Raw genomic sequence first — 16,300 nt, 5'->3', positions numbered from 1 at the left:
CTCGATTGACTGGATACAAGCATTTGAGTATTGAGAGGGTGGGGGACAGTGGACTCAGCCTTTCCAACCAACTTCAGGCCTTGCTTGATCGGCATGGACGTTGAGACCCATGGCACGGACCAAGGACTTTGGTTTTTGACCCAAGAACTGCAGCAGACAAAGGTTGCAATGGGGGGCCCACCAATTCCTTGGCTTATGGTCTGGACCCCACTAATATGGTCTTCCACCCATTGCACTGCTTGGACATGCGACCCAGCCCGGCCATTTGAGACCGTCCACAAGCAAACCTACATTTCCTCGGGTACAAAAAAACAAAAAAACGAAATTAAAAAAAAAAAACGCCTGTATTTTATGTTATTCTAAGAAATATAATCAATCAATCGTGCAAACGCCCTATACACAAATGACAAAAAAATGAGGGTGCAAATGCAATGCCCTGCATATCGTCCATCTACAAACGCATGGCGGAGCAATCACCGTAGAAATGAGCCTCAAGAGACCATTTTAAAACAGCCATTTTTAACACAAGGGCACACCGCAGTGTACACCAGGCGTCGGCCCTCACATTGCCTGCCGCAAAACAATGGCTGGGCGGGAATCCCCGGGCATTTCAAAGAGGGTGACTTTGAAATCACATTCGGAATGCACCTCGGGATTCTGACCCACATCTTTGAACTGCAGAAGGTGTGCACTACAAATCGCCGGGGCATTTCTGCATGTATGCATCCAATCTTTCCAGGTCTCAAAAATCATAATCTATGTCTGTGATGTTTGGGGAAACTGCACGTTTCACCAGCCGTTCTTGCTCATCATAGCGGTCGAGGTTCTCGCACGGTGCAGGGAAGATGCTCCCGATCACGCGGCCCTGGACGTAGGAGCACTGGAATATGTGCTTCTTCTTGTACGAGATCCCCACCGACATGTCACGGAAGGTGACATTCCTGATGGGGATCTCTTCGCTGCCTTGGATCCGGACTGGGACGCGGACATCCTGGCCATGGATGCCATTGAAGGTTATGTCCTCGATGATAGGGACTGCCTTTGGATCATATCCATCATCCGGGTGTTCATTGTAGTCAGTCTTGATGACAATCCCCACACGGAGGCCATCAAAGGTCACGTTCCGGTAAGTGATGTTGCGGACATAGCCCCCACGTCCAGGGCTGGTCTTGATCCGGACAGCCCGCCTTGAGCCCCACACATGGAGGTTCTCCACCATTACGTTTGAGATGCCACCAGACATCTCACTGCCTATTGAAACTCCGGCACTGCAATGAAAAATGCATGTCATGAGAGATTATACAATGCTTGGCCTGAATTTAGTAGAACAGTTGTTCAGGCCGTCATTTTGCGGAGGGAGGCCTACCTTTCAGTGATCAAGATTCATGTGGTAGCCCCCATCCAATAAAAAGCTCAGTCCAACAATCTCAGATATCCGACTGGTCGACTTCTTGGTTTTGGCTATATTTTTCTCACCATTCCATTTGAAGGCCAACCATCGGACAGCTAGGATTGTCCAACGGCCAGCATCACCATCCATGGTGGGCCCGCCAGATGAGGCTACAAGGATCACTGAAATGTGTTCCCCAGTTGTACAAGAGGTCCGGATCCAATACTAGGTGCGTTTAAGTTTGTCTAAGTGCCTCTAAGTGCATTTCACTAAGATAACTTGACACACTTAATAATTGTATTTAGACACACTTAGATCTGTGTTTACATGCGGTCTAAGTTTTCAGTTTGTAATAGTGAGGCTGTTGTTCAGTGATCCAGGCCGTTGTTCTCTAGGGACCGCACTATGGACGGAAAAAAAATAAAAATAAAAATCTGTGTCTTGCCTTTCCATTTGTGGCTTTCAACTCAAGGGTGAAGAAGAGACATGAAAACAGGTTCGCATTCAACCATGGATTGAAGACTTGGACAAGTCCAAGTTGACAATGACTCAGACCCAATCCAGCCCCCGATTTGGGTGAGTCGTGACTTGACTCAAGACTGGACGAGTTGGCCCGAGCCGTGATGCTACATTCTACTGAGAGGCCCAAGATTGGAGACACTGATCTTCCAATCTAGGAGATATTTTGGGTTATGGCTCATCCATGGTTGCCTGGCAGAACAATGGTCTGGATAACCTAACCATGTAGGCCACATTCATTCAAACTGAAAACTGCACGTGTCCATATAGCCTTGGCACAAGGATCATATGATTCCCCATGACTTTGTTGTTGATGGACTAGGATCTCAAATCCAATAATGCAAGGCTCAAACCTCATACAGAAGTGTCTTGCATACGGTGCACGAAAATGAAACACAAAAATCATTGTAAACTTATATGTGGTGATATTTTGAGTAATGACCATGTACATTCATTGTATGTGAACATGGTGTGCTGTAATGGCCATTACATAAACGTAATGGTGGCAACCATTGTACATTACGAGGTCGTAATGGCCGTTACGGAAAAAATTACCCAATGGCCTATTACGCCCCTCGTAAAGGCCGTAACGGCCCAGTAACTGTCAATTACGAGGCCAATACAGAGTTTTGTTTTTTTTTTTCAATAAACAAAAGGAGACTGTAACAGCCATTAGTAAAGGTAACAGTGGTGGTTGTTATAGCCACCGTTATCGTTACAAAATACCTTACATGTGACCAAACTCACGTGCCAACCTGCCACGTGTAAGAAGTGAACCGTGCATAAGGTTTGTGCCACCGTGAAGATCACCTAGATGCAAAATTGGGCTGGTATTCTCATCAGGCGGGCCACACATTTATACTCAATCCGACCATCCAAATAAGTGGACCATCAGGCAAGCTTCATGGTGAACCTCACCATATACAACTCTCAAATATCCCACCAATTTTTCCATGTAGGCACATGAGTTCAGTTGCATCCGAAGTTCTGTATGCAATGGCTCATAGGTGAACGTTCCTCATCATAACTAGTTGGCCTCAAACAACTAGTTGAATGATAGTGTTACCATACAATCTGCGCCTAGATGTCAATTTGTGAAGTCTGTACAACATCCAACCCATTCAAAAGGTTGAACCTACTACAAAGCAGCTACATTACAAATCAGGTCAATCAGCTCATTAGGTAGTGGGCCACAGCATAACAAACAATGTCCAACCACCCATCTGGTCCAAAGTACAGGCGTGGCTCAACTGATGAATGGATTGGCCTGATGTCTGTGCTTAGGGGATTTTCATGGGGGGCCAACCTTTTAGACAGGTTGGATTTTATACACACACAACATGTAGGCAATCAAGCTCATTGGACAACAACAATATCATCCAACTAGTTTCGTGTGCAAACTCATATATGCGTGCATGTGTAGAAAGAATCGAAGTGTCCACATTATCCAAAGTTGTGGTAGTGTCGACGTCTGTGGGGTGCACTGTGATTTATGCATCAGATCCACCCTGTCCATCATGTGCACCCTTAGATGTTATGCCATGGGGCAAGAAATCAACTGGTCCAAAACCCGGGTGGCCCACACCACAGGGAAGAGCTGGGTTCGAGACAGTTACATGCGCTCATGCATACATATGCATGTACAATGTATGTATTTGAGGATGTATGTTTTGTACGTCTCCACTCCATGATCCCCTCTTCATGCATGATCATCTACACATGGTTTCAGTATTTGTTGCATACATGCATATAAATGATTTGGGAATGATGCAGAAGAACACTCACCTGACCATAGATTGAACAACAAGATTGCGGATAAGAATGTTGGAAGATGGCCGGCCATAAGCAATCCCATATTGATCCCAACCACTCTTTATCGCAATGCAATCATCCCCCGTGCTTATGTAACAGTTCTCTATCACCATATCCTCGCATGAATCTGCAAGACCGGCAGCAGTGCTCTAAATCTCAAATGTCGGAAATTGTTACTGCTTTGAAAGGAATATTTTAAAGAGGCGTGCTCTAGTGGTACTAGGAAGATGTAGGGCACACATGGTGTATGTATCACATCCAACCTGCCCATCGGATGCGTCTCCCCAGGTTACTCCCAGGACCCAAAAATCAGATCGATCCGAAATTCCAGTGGGCCAAAATATAGAGAACAAGGTGAGGGGGGACGTCCACCCTTGATTCTAACTGGGGCCCACCTTATTTGCAGAACAGCTTGATTTTTGTCATGACTGTTGATCTATGGCAGATGAAAGGATTGAACGGCCTGGATTCTGTATAGACAACACAGTGGTCCCCCAAGCAAATCAAGGGTGCAGGCCCCCTCTCAATTTTTCCCACATGGTGTGGCTCGCTTGAGCTTCCATATGGACTGATGTTTGGACCCTTGGAGCAAAGCAAGTCTATGCATCTGATAGGCAGGTCAGATGTCTTGAATACATCACATGGGCCCCACTTCTGCCTTGTACTACTGTAGCTTACAGTGGAACCAGTACCACCAGAGCTGACCCTTTTATAGCATGCAGCAAAATAAAGAAGAAAAGAAAACAATAGCTCCTCTCCTCGTATTACAAACAATGTTTCCCCCTTTTATTTTTTGCTTGCCCAGCAACACTATAGGCAGGGCCCACTTCTCTGTAATCTAAGCCATCGATACAGTGAGCCCATCATCAGATGTCCGATGCCATAGTATCTCCCCTATCATATGATCCTAGCCATCGGATGAAAATGGTCACTTACAATTGATGGATTGCATCTAATGGGGACCCATTCGGGTAGGTAAGATTGTTCAGCTGCAAAGATCTTTGGGGTACCTCACATCCAACACCAGTCATATCACTCATATGAAAGATATGGATCACCAGAAGTTAGAGCCCACATGTAATGTTTGTTGGGCTCAACCAATGCTCAATCGAACAATAACAATAAATAAATGGGCGGGAGAGTTGAAATGGGATTTTTGGTGGTAAAAAATTAGGACAGGACACATTGATGAGAAGGCCAACAAAGATTAGAGGGGCATTTGCTAGATGATGACACGTTCGCATGTTCAACCTGTTTACCTACTTTGATTAACAAAGAAGCTAATAAAAATGTGCAACATCGATGCCTTTCATGACTCTCATCAAGAGCATTCCTTGTCATTCATGACTCCCATCAAGAGCATTCCTTGCTGAGCAAGGTTTCCATGGAATAATGCGCTTGATGGAATTAATAGCTCTTTCGTCCGCATAACCAGTATCTCATTATTCCATCAAAAGAATCTTACTTGCAGGCACATGTGCCGCATGGACTATGTATTTGAGACCTGTGCTATTCAATGATAATTCGATCTCTTCCCACCTAACCCCCAATGACCATGTTCTGGGGGTATATGGAAGAGGGATGGCCCCACCTTGTATGTGTTCTGATCAAGATATTCAAAAATAGTTACTAAACAGCTGTTACATGATGGTAACAGTGGGACCCGTTACACGATACAGGGTTATAACGCCCGATCTGGAAAAAAAAAAAAAGGCCCATAACAGACCTGTAACGGCCGTTATGCGCCCGTATCACCCATATTGGACCAATACAATGTCGATACACTTTTTTCCTTCAAAAAAAAAATGGGGCAGTTACAGCCGTATCGTAACAGTAATACAGAAGGCTGTTACTGTTACTGTTACTGAATACCTTGGTCCTGATCCAAAATAATATCGTTCATCCGGTGGGTGAAACACATGTACAGATGATTGCATGTGTGTATTTGGATCATTGGTCAATCTTCATAACAATTGTCCACTCTTTCAGCATACGTGTTGTCAGCCTGATGAAACAAAATGATTTTTTGGGTCAAACTCTCATATACAGTCAAGCCTGCCTGGAGAACAGAACTCAATCCAGCTGGACTCAAAAACTGATTAGTCAATCACTGAATCGCATGCATGCATGTATGTGTGTATGTATGCGTGTATGGCAGTCAAGAAATGCATGTTTACCAGGATCTATTCCGTCTGTGTTTGGAGCTCCATATATAGGGGACAAGATGGTAACATTTGAGATCGTCACATTCTTGCAGTCATAGGGATGGAGTGTCCAGAAAGGAGAATTGCGCAGTGTTATGTTTGAGAATACGATGTCTCTTGACCACATTATCTGCACGAGTGGGCCCCTTGTGTAGTTAAGAAGTTTCCGCCGGTACTTTTTCCACCATGATTGACCTTGCCCATCTATGGTGCCATTGTGGCCTGCGTGGGTCCAAAAAAAAGAGAAGAATAATCAGGTAAAATACATTCATCCACCAATCAATCAATAAAGAAATTTGTATTCCAAAGAGTCAATGAGTGGTCGCAAAATGACAGTAGCCAGAGTTTTCAATTTGATAATATATGTAGAACTGTGCTAGCAATGCTTTCCCTTTCTGCCAACATGATGATCCACACCATTCACTTATGGCATCCCACCGCCACCATATATGATCCATATGGCAAAAATCCCATTGATAAGAGATCCTCACAAATTATTATTTTTAATTGAAAGGTTTTTAAAAAAAATTATGTGCTTTACATATCTAATGAGTAAGATTTTCTCCATGTACCCATCAGCAGTGGGACCATATAGATGAATGGTCAAGATCGTCAGATGGTGGGATTGGGCAGGACTTGGGAGGGCCTCTAGGGGCAAACCAATTAGATTTTTTTTCATCACTGTATCAGGTAACTTTTATGCTTTTTTTGTATAAAATTAATCAGATGGTTAGAAAAGGGCACGTTTCCGTTTTTTTTATGACATGCACCTGGTGCCGGCAGATCTCAAGCCCGAGTGAAGGAGCTTGACGTCAAGTGGGATTCATAAAGAGACCTCCAACAGTAGGGCAACGCGGTGGTGGTGATGATGATGATGATGATGATGATGAAGAAAAAGTGTTTTTTGAGACCAATGCACCTTTACATGCAGCTACATGTGCCAACCTGGTATGCGTGCGGGTCATCCAAATAAGGTTTAAAAGTTTTATCTGAAACCAGTATGTATCGGACAATACATACTGGTATTGTCCATGAATGGTACGGATGTATTGGGCCCAATATTGGCCTGAAACAGCCCGACACAGGGCAATATACGGGTGTGAATGGCACAACAAGCCAAAACCACTTTTTAAACCATGCATCCAGGACATGCATTGGGTAGGCCCACCATGCAAATGGCCTTGCACAAAATTCAGAACGCTCTACTCATCAGGAGGGTCATACATGTAAGGAAACAATGGACAATTTAGGAGAGGAAATCGCCAGTGGTCCGCATTCAACTTGCATATGTGGCCTGCCTGATCAGTGAACCAGCTTGACATTTACTCCTGGCCGGCCATCAACATGGTGGGGCTGCCTGTTGCGCAGCTTGGCTGACCCAAACACTTGGTCTGGAAAGAGGTGTGGGTGAGGGAAACAAGTCTCTTGATACAAACACCCTGATTTTTGGGCCAGACCATCTACACAGTGGTTCTCCCTGATGCACGCATGGCTGGCTGGGTGGTGTGAGTGGAGGACCTTGCACAAGCTTACCAAACCCCTAAAGGCAAACCAATTCTCAGAATACTAGAATGACCCAGTGACAAACAATAATGACAACAATACTAGAATGACCCAGTGACAAACAATAATGACAACATTCATGCAAGCATAGTGATTTGAGAGCAAGCAACCATCTTGACCCTCTTATCTTCACACTAATTAAAAAAAAATCAGATCATTTACTCCTAATTTCAGAAGAAGTGTAAGGGAGGAAAAGGAGAAACTGAGTAGACTTCTGACATGGTTTCAAGACGAACAACTCATCCAGCCCTGGGTCAAGTCGCGACTCGACTGAGTTGGGGGTGACTCAGGCAAGTTAAGCCAATTCATCCCTATTTCAATTCTGACTCATGGTTTGAACTGGATGGGGTCCAAGCGACTCCAAATTATAAAACCTTGCCTTCTGTCACTCCTTGAGGCCAGATCAAGATTTCTCAAGAAGTGTTGGGTAGAGGATTTGGAAATGGTAAAAGAAAGGGAGGTTCTCCATTAAGTCATTTTATGATCATATTTTGGCAACAACAAGACAAACAGATGAGGAAAAGTACCGTGGTACCTATTATAAAAATAAAGGAGACGTAGAGTTGCACTTTGTGGGATTAAACTTGTGAGCCATGCTACAAAACTTTGGGAGAGAGTGATTGAGCAGTGACTAAGGCATGAGACAAATGTATCAGAAAATCAGTTTTGGTTTTCATGCCTGGGACTTGAGAGGTCTACCACTGAAGTTATTTTGCTACTTAGATAATTGATGGAGAAATACAGGAAGAGGAGAAAGGATCTCCACATGGTCTTTCTTGACTTAAAGACAGCATATGATAGCTCCCCAAAGAATTAATCTAGTGGGTGTTTGGAAAGAAAGGAGCTTCAGGAGGATGTATTGACATGATTAAGGATATGTATGAGAGAGCGTAAAAAATGTGAGGACCACTAGTGAAGAGAGAAGTTCCCAATTATTTTGCATTTGCACTAGGAGTTGGCATTGAACCTATACATTTTCACACTGGCTATGGACATGTTAATGAAGTATTTGCAGAAAGAGATCTCATAGTGCGTATTGTTTGCAAATCACATTGTTTTGATTGGCAAGGCGAGGGTGTAAGCACAAAGCTAGATTTATGGAGGGGTGCTTTGAATCTAAAGTGTTTAAAGCCGATTCCCGGTACATAAAAGTTGGATGCCCTAGAAATAAAGCCGATCCAACCATCATATGGGCCACCATGTGATTTTGGAAGTTTTTGGATGGCTGCCCATTGTTTCTATGTTGGGGCCCAGTGTTGTCAAAATCCTAAGATTTACAATTTACAATTTGAGTCAAATCTTAAGTAAAACGATTTGAATCTCACCCTTGAATCCCTTTTTATATGAATCTTACGATTCTATGATTTGAATCCTACGATTTATGATTCAAATTATATTTGTTCTCTACTATTTTAAGCTTCACTTGACTTTCATTTTATGTTTTTAATTTGGTAGAGACTTTAAGAATCATTTAGAAAATGTAAATTATTTCATTTTGATCCTTATAAGAGATTAAATGATATGTATTCTCTTCAAGTTAAATCATGGAGCTTTTTTTTTAAATGATTTCTTACTTCTTAATTAGTAGAAACACCAAATTGATGCATGACTTATCTGGAATGTTTTTATGAATGGTTACGATCATGTTGACTTTTATGTATTGTGGAATGATGGTTAGAAATCAAAATGTTTTTTTCTTTGTTCTACAGAATCAAATGCCGCTTGTCTGGCGTGATTCTACATTCAATAAAGGTAGCAATAACATAAATTATTAAAGGATCCTTGTATATTTTTTAAGGGAAATTTCTTAAAAGATTTTTTTTTTTTAAGGAAAGATAAGAATCCTTTAAAACTATCACAAAATGGTATTTCTTGGTGCATATTGATGGAAAAAGGATGATTGGTGAGTTTTTAAAAAAATTTCTGATTTATTTATATTTTTTTAATATTTTGAGAAAATAATTAAAAAAATCCTATGATTTGCGATTCGAAACTATTCAACCTCCATTATGATTTGCGATACGATAACAATTTTGACAACATTGGTGGGGCCCAACGTGTTGTGTACATTCCATCCAATGTGTGCATTACTTGAGTGAGCCCCACCCATACAATCATTAGGTGGGCGGGCCACACCACAGAAAGCAATGGACAGCCATCCAAAATCCTCAAAATTCATCACATGATGGTTGGATCGGCCTAATTTTTTGTACACCCAATCTTCTTGGTGGGCGTTCCTACTGGACAGTTTCGATGCCATAAACACTGCCAATGGGCCCCATGTGTAGCACTTGTAGAATAGGATTATTCTGTATGGACTTGTAGAGGAACCGGCCACTCCTTTTTGTCATTGTTTGCCCTGTCATAACGGTATTTTGGTGCTTTGGACTTCTATTTGTTAGAAGATTTATTCCCTTCTTTGAATGAGAACAACGTGAAGACACTCTCTTGCCAACTGACATGGTATAAGAGCAATTCCATAAATTCCAAGCACTCCTATCCACAGAAATCTTCCCTGCAGTGAGAACATAAGCAAAATTGACCGCATGACTCAGACCAACTGTCATCATATTCTCATTCTGGGCAGTGGACGCACTGGTCCTGTGCAATTTTAGGCATGCCAAAATTCTTCCAATGGCTTTCGTTTGAAACCGCAAAACATCATTTTATCAAGAACACAAATTACTAACAGAAATGGATTGGTGAAGGAAAAACAATGAAGTGCATCTGACCTGTTATAATGACATCCCTGAGATGTTGACCATGGATAAGACTCCCATATCGAGGCCCGGGATGCTCCCTCCCATATCCATATGATGGCAACGGAGGCATCAGTTTCCAGTGGCTCTCATCCTGTTCAGTTGAACATCATGAGTATATTTCCATGTACACAAGTAACATGCTTCTACCTAAAACAATAGAGCTTTCCTATGCACACATCCTACATGTGGCCACATGTGCCAATCAAGCACAAGTGGGACACCTCAGTCATACATATGGCAGGAGGAGCAAACATGTAAATGACCTTGGTCAAAAATAACATTGGTCAAGTCATAAAGTTGGCCACATGATTTTTATTTTTATTTTTGAATAAAAAACCAACTGTCCACATTCAACATGGATGTGTGGCCCACCAGCCTGACTTGTGGGCCTGTCGTCTAAAGGTGGGCATGACCTATGTACGGCTGGGATGCCCTGCATGTCATGTCAGTATGTGAAAACATCTAGCAGTTCATGCGGGTTGGTCTTGAATCTTGAATCCTAAGGGCCTGTTTGTTCAGGATGAAAACAAAAGCTGGAAATGGAAAACAGGTAGGGAAACTCAAAACATGGAAGTGTGATCCTGTTTGTTTTGCACCATGAATTTACATGGAAAATGCTTTTCTTTTTCATTCCCATTGTTTGTGCCACCATTTTGAAAGGATAAATCTACACGAACCAAGGAAAAGTGCAATGATGACAACTTTTGCCATTTAAGTGTCACATAGAGGGTAAACTCTTTTCCCAGCAACTGAGGAAAAGGGATTTAACAAGTTCTTTGAGGAAATGATTGTACTCACTTTTTTAGAAATTCTTTGAAAAAAGGAATCCATTTCCTCATCTTTTTCGGTTTCTCGAATAGAGGAAACTGTCACATCAAAGGAAGTTGCTTTCTTTTCCATGGTTGATCAGGTTTTCTCTCTAAACAAGCAGGCCTTAAACCACATTTTGTGTTTTGACTCCCAGAAATTGGATCTTACACCATACAATGCATTTACTTTTGAAATTTTAAACCACAACTCTCGAAATGCATGAAAGAAGTTCAAGAACAACTATGCCTTATGTGCATACCTTCTGTCAACCCATGACATACTTCCCATTTCAGACATGCCAAGGCTACTCAAGGGAATAGGATTTTCAAACCCCACTCTCCATATGTGCCATTGTAGCACTTGGGTGTGAGATCCGGGAAATTTATCAGGTGGGGACCACCGTGTATGTAACCTAGATCAGAAATTGGGCTCATCCATTTTCTCATACACGTGCAACCTACCTGAAAACTCCATCAGCCTGGTTGTTGGGACTTCACACACAATCGCCCACCTGATGAACCGCTCAGATCTTGCACACATGCCCCATTGAAATGAGTGGAGACTGTTCAGAGTCCTGCTCTCACAAGTAAAATTTCCCGCTTGTGTGAGTAAATTTCCCTCTCACCCATGTGAGCAATAAACACCATATGCATCCTTTCAATCAGATCTACCAGCAATCTTTTTTTCTTTTTCTTTTTTTTTTTGGAAAGATGATCTACCAGCAATCATTCCAATCTGATGTAGCAAACTGGAATTTGAATTGAACATAACTGAAGAGGTAAGAATATGCACTGCTCTAGAGATTAAATCCTTCAATTGGAGTGCTATGTAAGCCCAAATAAGGAACTAGGGATAATCCCAACAGCCTTCTAGTATTGCTACTAGGACAAGCAAAGAAGAAGTGCTCTTCTTGAATTAAGTAACCGAAGAATGCCCAGGTGGATAACACATCCTGAAATTTTCAACAGTTAAAAAGAAACTGGCCAACAGTCCACATTCAACCTTCACGGATTGCACCCCTGATTAATGGTCCCACCTAATTCTAGGTCCATGGCACTAAGGCCAACCTGACAGATGGCGCAGTTCCCACACATCATGCCACACTGGGTGGAGTAGGATTCCAGTGGAAAATCAGTCTGGTCCATTCATCAGGCAGGCCTGGAGAATCGGTTGGTTAAAAATATTGACCAACGGTCCACATTTGACGTAGCAAGTGGTGCCCACCTGATGACCAGGCCTGACTGTTCTTCAGGTCACGAAACATCGGCCATGACACATCCCATGTGTGGCCCACCTGATGAATGGCCTGAATCAGGCATGCATGTCCCACATTTGTGTGAAGAAAATTAGAATCCAACAGATATCACTGGTCTTCATTTGAACAAGTATAGAGGGGAAAAAACATTACTGTCTAATCATCACTAGCACTGATCTAAACACATATCCAGTAGCAAAAAAATTACAAAAATAAAAAGAATGCAAAGAGAAAAACAGATTCAAACCCAAATCCACTATCAGATCAAACGATAGAAAACCAACCTCAATTCCAAGAATAACAGCATCCTCTGCAAGAAAAAGAGTCATGTGACTGGTGAGATTGAATGGCGCTGTGAGCCAAACCCCAGCCAGTACATTGAGCTGCCCACCACCCCTCCTCCCCAGCTTTGAGATTGCCGCAACGGCCCGCTCAAATGCCTTGGTGTTCAGTGTCACCCCGTCACCGACCCCGCCGAAATCCGTCAGGTTGAATGCCACCGGCCGGATGTTCGGGCATGCCTTCACCGGGGCCCACTGGAAGGTCAGGAGGCCATCAACGATGTTCCTCTGCCAGATGAAGACTGAAGCGAACCCGACGATCCAGAGGATCGAGATGAGCGTCTTGTGTGACGACACAACCACTGGGATCCACCGCTTGAAATCCAGACGGTGGGCATTGAACCCGCCGGGTGAGAAGGTTCCGCTCATGATCAGATAGCTAAAATGCGATAAATTCAACTTTAAAAAAGGTAAGAAAGTTCCGAACTCTCTACAGGAAATGTGTGATTTTTATACTGAGTGGGAGATCTCGATGAGGGGATTTGGATCGGGAGGGATGAAGGAGAGGAATTTCGAAGGGAATTGCCCCCAATACCCCTCCGAATCAGGAAAGAAACCCACAGACCAGTATAGGAAAGGCAACCAAAAACAGGAAAATCAACGGCCCAGATGAATTCAAGTAGCAGCCACAGATGAAAAAACAGAATGGGAAAAAACAGATGAAAAGGGGCAAAATTCAATGACCTAAGATGAAAAATCAATGGCCAACAGCGAAAATTCAATGATCCAGACGAGAAACTGTAGAAAACTCACTCGCCCCAACGTGAAACAGAGAAAAATCCAAACCCAGATGAGATGGAGTGGAAAACCAACGACCCAGATCAAGCAAAAAGCAAGAAAGATCGCAAAATGGGAAAAAATCAACGACCCAGATAAGCAAACTAGCAAAATCAACAGAATCACAAACCCGGATGCAGGAAAAGTAAAAAATAAAAAGCAACCAACGGCGTAGATGGCAAAAGGAAGGCCGGAATCAACGGCTCAGATGTGATAGAGATCGCCAAGCACTCAAAATCAAAACCCAAAACCCAAGAAGGAAAGCATAGCAAGAACCGAAAGCCAGAGTACAGGGAATCATGGGTTTTGAGCGTTTTGAGTTTTTCTTGTTTTCTGTGGAAGTTGGGATCTGGAGTGAATTAAAAGGGAAGAATTTTACCTGTTAGGTGTGTGTAATTGAAAAAAGAGAAAATTTCAATTTTATAACTGAGGATTTAAGAAGAAGGAGAGGGTTGGAAGTGTGCCCTCTATCTTGCTTGAATTTACAGGTCCCCCATTCGGGTTCGGGTCTTAGGTCGGGTTGTCAGGTCATCGAATTGAATAAAGGTTAGAAGATTAGAAAAGTCCAACCTGATCTGCTTCGACTGGAGAATACTCAGGCCAAGTTAAATAAGGTTCGGGTCTTAAGTCGGGTTGTCAGGTCATCAGGTTGGATTAGGGTTAGAAAAGTCCAACCTAATCTACTTCAAGAGGAGGACATTCAGGTCAAGTTAAATAGGATTTGGGTCCTGACGCTTACTCCAGTTGTAGACTCTTAGGAGTTTCAACACCGGGTCGAGGGTTCGAGTACCCATAGGTGGTGAAATCCCACTGCGTGTGAGTGTGTGGTGGTCTGTGTGCGTGTGTTAAAAAAAACAAAAAAAATAAATAAAGGTTAAATAGGATTCCGGTTGCCAGGTCATCAGATTGAATTAGGATGAGAGAAGTACAATTAAAGATCAGAAAAGTTCAACGTAATCTACTTTGAGTCGAGAACATTCAGCCAAGTTAATATAGGGTTGAAAATAATTACATGCATTTGATTAAGTGAGTTGGGTATGGAGAAATTTGAATTAAGCTTCAGGTTGGGAACCTTGGGTTGAAATTTAGGTGGAGTCATATTGCAAGTTGGTTCTCGAAAGGTGGCTCAGGCTTGGGTTGCCCTTAATCTTACCCAACCCACCCAAGTTGAATGGGTGGATTTCCGACTATGGCGGTCACCATTATGTATGCCTTACATTCATGTTGTCCATTCATTTTGACAGCACAATTTAAGATATGATCCAAAAAATGAAGCAGATTCAGATGTTTAATAGAGCACATGGCAAGGAACATTGGTGATTGAATCTCATCATTAAAAACTTTTTCGAGGCCACCAGAATGTTTATTTGCCATCCAATTAGTTGATAAGGTCACAATGACCTTAATCAAAGGACCACATAAATATCAGCTTAATCCAAAACTTTTGCGGCTGACAAGAATTTTTTGATGATCAATCACCATTGTTTCATGTGGTACAGTCTACTTGAATTTTGGATCTGCTTCATTTATTGGATCATACTTTTAAATGAGCTAGCAAAAGAGATGGACAACATGAATGTAAGGCACATACATTGCAATGGGCCCCACAATCAAGGACCGATCGGCCTTGATGCCCAAGTTGCACCCTTATTGCTAGCATGTTTAGGATTGGGGAAATAAGAATACCAGTACATCCAATAAATTGCAATATGGGACATTGGGGCTTTAGTCATTCCATTTGGGTTTTTGTTTCTCAATGACTCATAAGCCATTTGTTTCACCAGGCTCCCCTTTAGTAGGACATGTTTAAAAAAAATGCAAAGAAAAAAAGAAAGAAAGGAAAACTCTCTCTTAAATTAAATATTGCAAAACTTTGATTATAAAAAGGCCATAAAAAGAGATAAATTATTAAAGCATTCAACTTTTAGATTATTAAATTATAAAAAGAGAAAGTAATCTATTTTAGATCTTTTACTTGTCAACTTTTCACTATGAAAAGTGAGACTTGTCGTATAAAAGGTCTGGATCATTAGAAGACCCAAGGTCTAGATCGTTAGAAGATGACCTAAATGTATAAATTTATGAGCATTAATTTGGAAAATCCAAGCATTTGGCAAATCCTTAATAAAAAAACAAACAACACAAATATAAAATCCATGAATGTTTACAAATCCCTACCTCAAATTTCCTATACCGAACAACCCCTAAAATGGTGTATAGTCAACATGTCGGGTCCTTCGGCACCCTATCCAAATGTGGCTAAGAGATTAGATTCGGATCCATTAACGCATTAGAGGAACGGGCCCAAATTTGATCACAACAAGGACTTGGGCTACCCATCAAGGATTGACAACTCATTTGAGTCAACTTAGACCTGGTTGAGAACATCCAACTTGATACTGCGCGTTAGGATTAAGAATAAAGGGTGACTCTATATGACTCGATCGAGTCATCCTGACTCAGTTATGTGTTGACTCAACTCCTGATTGCATGGCTCAATGAGTTAATCATACACCCACCAAGGAGCACTGATGGCAATGGCCCATAACTTGTCATGTGGTACCATCTTTTCCTTTATCTACCACTTGTGAGAAACAAATATCATAAAAATAATGGACCCCACCATGCAGATATACTCCAATAAAAATCAAATTATCCTACACATTAAGTGGGACCCAATGTTGGAATCACAACTAATAGTTAGACTCAGCATTCTATTAGAGGTTAGGAAAAATGATAGGGATTTATAAAGAGAAATGACCCAGTGGGCTAAGTGTATGAAAGTCTTCTCATGATTGTATTTGGAATTGTTAGCATCCGCATCACTCTTAATAGGTAATGCAACAACTCTAAATTTTGGTGCATTA

The 16,300-nt window shown here is 42.0% G+C and overlaps 1 protein-coding gene across 1 annotated transcript; it reads right to left on the bottom strand.

Annotated features, from left to right (window-relative positions):
• Positions 1 to 325: 325 nt before the first annotated feature.
• Positions 326 to 13,857, bottom strand: LOC131251752 (probable polygalacturonase). The gene is made up of 5 exons (XM_058252685.1): positions 12,600 to 13,857; positions 10,221 to 10,341; positions 5,899 to 6,147; positions 3,695 to 3,848; positions 326 to 1,268 (listed from the first exon to the last, which is right to left on the bottom strand). The coding sequence occupies exons 1-5, from the start codon at positions 13,023 to 13,025 to the stop codon at positions 743 to 745; spliced, it is 1,476 nt and encodes a 491-aa protein (XP_058108668.1). The 5' UTR covers positions 13,026 to 13,857; the 3' UTR covers positions 326 to 742.
• Positions 13,858 to 16,300: the final 2,443 nt, after the last annotated feature.

This window comes from Magnolia sinica, chromosome 7 (genome assembly GCF_029962835.1).
Source record: "Magnolia sinica isolate HGM2019 chromosome 7, MsV1, whole genome shotgun sequence".
Taxonomy (NCBI): domain Eukaryota; kingdom Viridiplantae; phylum Streptophyta; class Magnoliopsida; order Magnoliales; family Magnoliaceae; genus Magnolia; species Magnolia sinica.
Note: the sequence above shows the minus strand (reverse complement) of the source record. Positions and strands in the feature narration are given on the sequence as shown.

Coding starts and splice junctions, on each gene's coding strand:
- LOC131251752 (XM_058252685.1), bottom strand. CDS start 13,025: ATGAGCGGAACCTTCTCACCCGGCGGGTTCAATGCCCACCGTCTGGAT. Junction 10,342..12,599: donor CTGTTATTCTTGGAATTGAG/GTTGGTTTTCTA, acceptor TCAACTGAACAG/GATGAGAGCCACTGGAAACT. Junction 1,269..3,694: donor GTTGTTCAATCTATGGTCAG/GTGAGTGTTCTT, acceptor TTTTCATTGCAG/TGCCGGAGTTTCAATAGGCA.